Genomic DNA, 4,768 nt, shown 5'->3' on the forward strand with positions numbered 1-4,768 from the left:
CCCGCCGCCCAGCCTCCACCCCAGGCCGGGAGGTGGGCCCCGCTGGGCGCTGCCAGTCGGCTGGCCGGGGGCCTGAGCAGCGGGGTGCTGTTGGGGACAGCAGCGCAACGAGGGCGCCAGCCCTCCCCGCAGACCCCACACCCGCGGAGGGTGGTGTCAGGCCCACGGCCCGCAAAGCTCCCTGCACAGAGCCCACCGGCGCCTTCTCGTGTTTAAGACTTACTGGGCTTTCTAGAAGACACCGAGAAGCTTAGTATTTGTTCAGCTTGAATGAGAAGTGTGCGTGCACTTCACAGACTCGGCTGTCCTGTTTTTCTAAGTCGTAAGAAACAGATCCGTTTTCTGGAAGCCTGGCAGACACTGGCAGCGGGTGTTGTCCTTTGGCATGCTGCCCAGTGGCTAAAGGTCGTTCCGCCCCTTTGAAGCCCCAACCTCTGAGAGAAGCGCTGACTCGGTGCGCGAGAGCAAGGAGAGGTGATGGGCAACCAGGCCCGTTGTCCCCATACGCCGCCAGGCCAGCTGCCACCTGACGTTAACACCCCTGAAAGTTTTAGTCACTTCATACTAGTTTCCTTTAAACGAGCCTCTAAAGGAAAATGCACTTGGTGCACTTAACTTCATAGGAAGCTTTATGTTGTTCCCGTGAACGGAAAGCAGCTAGTATCTGCCCTAAAACACACGCAGAATAGTTTAAAAAGTCAGCGTCTCGGTCCACACCCCACGGGAAGAGCGGATGTCAGTGCCCTCCCCGTCCCCACCAGGCAACTCCCACCCACCCTCACGGCCCCTCTGCTGAGGCCCTGGGCCTGCGGCCAGGTCCGGGGGAGCAGGGCCTGGCCCAGATTCCATGGGCTAGAAATGTAAAGGACACAGCAAAAAATTATTCTAAAACGAAATGTACCTCGTCATTTTGACCTTTCTTCAAATGCGGCTGTCAGGGAACTTGAAGTCGCACCTGTGGCTCGTATGTGCAGCCCGTGTTGACAGAAGGCTGTGACGGGGCAGGGTCTGCACGCAGCCAGGAGAGAGCATGGCCTCCAGGCTTCCAACTCGGAAGCCTGGCACCAGCAGGAGCAGCGTCATTGTTTGCAAAATCTGGCCCAGCCTCCTCCCTGAAATTCATCTCAGCTCATCCTAAGATAAAAGTTTGCTTAGTGTGGAAAAAAGCAGGGCTGGGGCTGGGCGCAGGGGCGAGGCGGAGCCGGGCAGTGAGGCAGCGTGTGAGGGGACCTCCCAAGGCCAGGCCCGCTGGTCCTGCATTTGCAGGAAACTGCACGATGCCCGGCTCTCGGAAGCGAGGTGCTTTAAGGCGCGCATGGCGGGTCAGGGGCCTCCGGAATCAGGGAAGGGACCCCTGCAGCCCATTCTGACCTGTCTGCTCCCCGCTGGGCAGCCCGCGTGAGGCTCTTCAGACAGCTGTCCCCTCAGGTGAGCCCCTGGCCCGCAGGAACCCCTCAGTACATCACCTTGCCCTGAGACTGACCATTAGAGCCTCCCGCCCCGGGCGGGGGCCACCGGCTGAGGACCTTTCCGTTGCAGGAAATACCGCCTGAAGGCTGAAAATGAAGCTCGGCAAAACTGGGCCCAGAACTGGGGATTCCTGACAACCCCTCTGGAGGAGGTAAGTGCAGATTTTATGAGCCCCGAGGTACGGAATCGGTCCGTTCAAAGCCTACACGGTTACCGGGTGCAGAGCTTGCAAGAACAGAGCGAGAGCACGTTGCCCAGGCAGGCTGCCGCTGAGGCGCCGCCCCTCCCCTCCGGAGGGGTACAGCCCGCGTCCTAGGGGTGCCCCTCCCGTCAGCCCACTGCCGCCTCGCGTGCAGAGGGCGGGCCGTTTCATGCCTAGGTCACAGATTAGGAGATTAATGAGCGGGGGTGCAGAGGCTAATGAGTGGGGGGCTGGTCTGACTTCCCATCGGAGAAAGAGCCAGGAGTGACTGCAGTGGGGTCACAGGGAGCGACCCCCAGGCTGAGGGCTGCCAGGCAGAGGCTGCGTGTCCCAGAGTCCACGTGTGGGAAACCTTCGAGCATGGTGGGCCAGAATCCCACGACCCCATCTGCACCCCACCCAGATGCTGGTGTCCTTCAGCGGGAAGCTGGCCTTTTAGGCCAGTGGGAGGAAAGCAGAAGCACGCAGAAAACCACACGGCTCCCCACATTTGAGAGGCAAGGCAGCGTGAACCCCACTTGTGACTCACCCCATCCCGCCGGCTTTGGAATGATGCCACTCTTAATGAGTCCTTTTAATACTTAGAGAGTTACACAATTTGAAATTTTATGCATAAAATGAGTCCTTATTAATATAATATGCATAAAGGAACCTATATTAATATTCTTTATATGTAATTAAACTGGGTTTTTGAAGAGTTCAAAATTGCTTTAAAAATTAAAGGGGGAGGGGACGCTCCTCTAGTGTGTTAAGATTGGTCCTGGGAGCTTGTCAGCATTTTTAAGCTGAGCCCATAACCGTCAAGCTTCCTGCGGTCATACTTGGGGATGCCAATTCTCAGGGTCACTGAGCGGTGAGTGGGTGTCGGCCCCACCGGCTGGCGTGTGAGCCGGACCCCACGCAGCTTTCTGTGCGCTGGGACGAGCTACCTAGGGCTTCGGAGCCCCGACCTTGACTCTGAAAGAAGCAGTGTCTGGCCCACCCCTCGTCCCCGCCCGTCGGGCGTGGCCACCTCCGGGGATTCTGTTTCAGTTGGTCAAGAGCCAGGAGGAGCCCTCGGCCGCAAAGCCCAGGATCCAGCTTCCTCAGCGGTTCCACATCCGGCCAGTGACCCCGGTGGAGAAATACATCAAGGTGGGCCGTCGTGGTCAGTCCCCCGCCCCTCAGTGAGAAACAGCCCCTGGCCGGTGCAGAGGCAGAAGCGGAGCCGGGGTGCGGGTGCGCCCTGTGCGCAGTGTGTGTCTGGGGTGCAGGTGTCCGCTGTCTGCCCGCGTGGGGTGTCCTCAGCTGTCCGGCCCGCGTGGGGTGTCCTCAGCTGAACGCCGAGGGGCGGGTTTCAGGTTGCTCAGAGCGTTTTCACTCTTCCGGAAGCTCGCCGGCCGGTCTCACCGGGGAGGCAGCTCTCCCCGTCAGCAGTGACCCCCTCCGCTCCCGCGGAGTGAACCCCGCTCCCCAGGGCGGGTCCCTTAGAGCCAGAGAGGCTCGGAGGCCGGCGCGTGGGTCCCGGCTTCCCCGCAGGCGCCCCTCGCCTCTGCCCGCAGGGAGCTGCACCCGACCTTTGCGAGGGCCTTCTCAGCCGCCTCTCAGCAGGTGGATTTCAATACTTCACCAAGAACTCGTGTTGGGCTTTGCCCGGGCAGCAGTGTCCCCCCACCTCACCCCACCCCCACCCCACCCCCTCCACAGCCGCTCGAGGTGTCTGCGGGTGTGTCTGGGTGGCCCAGAGGCGTCCGGCGTGGGCGCCGGTCTGAACCTCCTGTACCTCACTTTTCCTCCCGGCTTTTCCTTCTTTTGCCAAACAAAACTGTTCCTGAGCTGGGGAGTTCTGTGTGCTCACCGTCGCAAGATCAAGGCCCGTCCTTGCGGGACTTTGGGGCACACGGTGGCACCGTGCCCAGCGGGCCGGACTCTGGCTGAGGCCCGCCTGGGCCGGCTCCATCCTCACTCCTCCTGCTGCTCCCTGACGCGCGACTGAGGCCGGCCGAAACCTCCTGTGTGTCCATTCCAGGTCCTTCCGTCCCCCCCCATCCCGAAGACCACCCAGGGCTTCATCGGCTGGAGATCCGGGGTGCCGGGCCTCAACCAGAGCCTGGAGCGCAGAGACGAGGTCAGGAGCTGCAAAGGGGCCTACGCCCGTGAGCTGAACTGGCCGAAGCAAGGCATCTACTGAGTCGGGGAGCCGGGGGGCCGGGGGGAGCGCCACCCCCGGACACGAGCCCCCACCCGCCCCGCCCATGTGGCAGAGCGCACCAGTGGCCGAGATGCTGTGGCGCCCGGCACCTCCCGCCGGGACATTCGCTGACACGGCTCCTTGTCAGTGACTAAGCAAATGGGCGGCTTTTTTGGTTCGAGACCTTGGAATTTGCCGATATGTTCTTTTCAGGTGATTTAATTTTTCAAACATTGAGCTAGGCCACCGCACTCTGCCCATTTACAATGAGATGGTTGACCGGCGTGGCCAGGGCCCCCACTGGGTGTTTGGGGCTAAAGATCTCAGAGCACCTTTGTCTCTCCTGTCCCGGGATGCTCTCAGCCAGGCAGCATGAGCCGAGGGTTGGCCACAAAGGGCAGGTTTTCAGGCGCTGGGGCTGCCCAAGGGGTCCCACTTACTGCCCCACCCACCACAGGGTGCCGGAAGGCAGCCCCTCCAGCCCCTCCACCAGGCCCGGAAAGTAGCAGAGTGGAGAGCTCATGGGGCCACGTAGGTGCCAGGTGGGGCCTCGGGGCTGGGCGCGGTGGGCAGGGCAGGGCCGCAGGCCTGTGCTCCAGGCAACCCCCAGCCCCACACCCCCTCCGCCCCAGAGCCAAGCGTGAGAGTCTCCCGGCTCTTCCTGTGCTTGCTTGCCAGGCCTGAGGGGGCGCCTGCCTGCTGGCCACTGGCAGGGTCCACGCTGCTGGGAGAGACAGCCCAGAGGAGAAACTGCCTCGGGCAGTCCTCTAACTGGTGCCCACACTCATCCCGGCCGCGCAGGCCACGGCCACCAGACTCCCACGGCTGCCGGCACACCGGTCAGCCAGACCACACGTCTGAAGGAGAAAGGTCACTGCCCTTTAGGTTCTGGGTTGTTGTAGTTCAGCTGTGTCCCCCAAGCCACG

At 61.7% G+C, this 4,768-nt stretch overlaps 1 protein-coding gene across 1 annotated transcript in view; it reads left to right on the forward strand.

Moving 5' to 3' along the window:
* The window catches only part of LOC101632059 (chromosome unknown open reading frame, human C20orf85), a 73,831-nt gene extending 69,989 nt beyond the window's left edge, over nucleotides 1–3,842 (forward strand). The window contains exons 8-10 of the mRNA XM_012728141.1: nucleotides 1,540–1,621; nucleotides 2,705–2,806; nucleotides 3,681–3,842. Coding sequence (XP_012583595.1) covers nucleotides 1,540–1,621; nucleotides 2,705–2,806; nucleotides 3,681–3,842 — 346 coding nt within the window. The remainder of the gene's footprint in view (nucleotides 1–1,539; nucleotides 1,622–2,704; nucleotides 2,807–3,680) is intronic.
* Nucleotides 3,843–4,768: the final 926 nt, after the last annotated feature.

Source organism: Condylura cristata, unplaced genomic scaffold, assembly GCF_000260355.1.
Source record: "Condylura cristata isolate star-nosed mole 26May11 unplaced genomic scaffold, ConCri1.0 scaffold00022, whole genome shotgun sequence".
Classification (NCBI taxonomy): domain Eukaryota; kingdom Metazoa; phylum Chordata; class Mammalia; order Eulipotyphla; family Talpidae; genus Condylura; species Condylura cristata.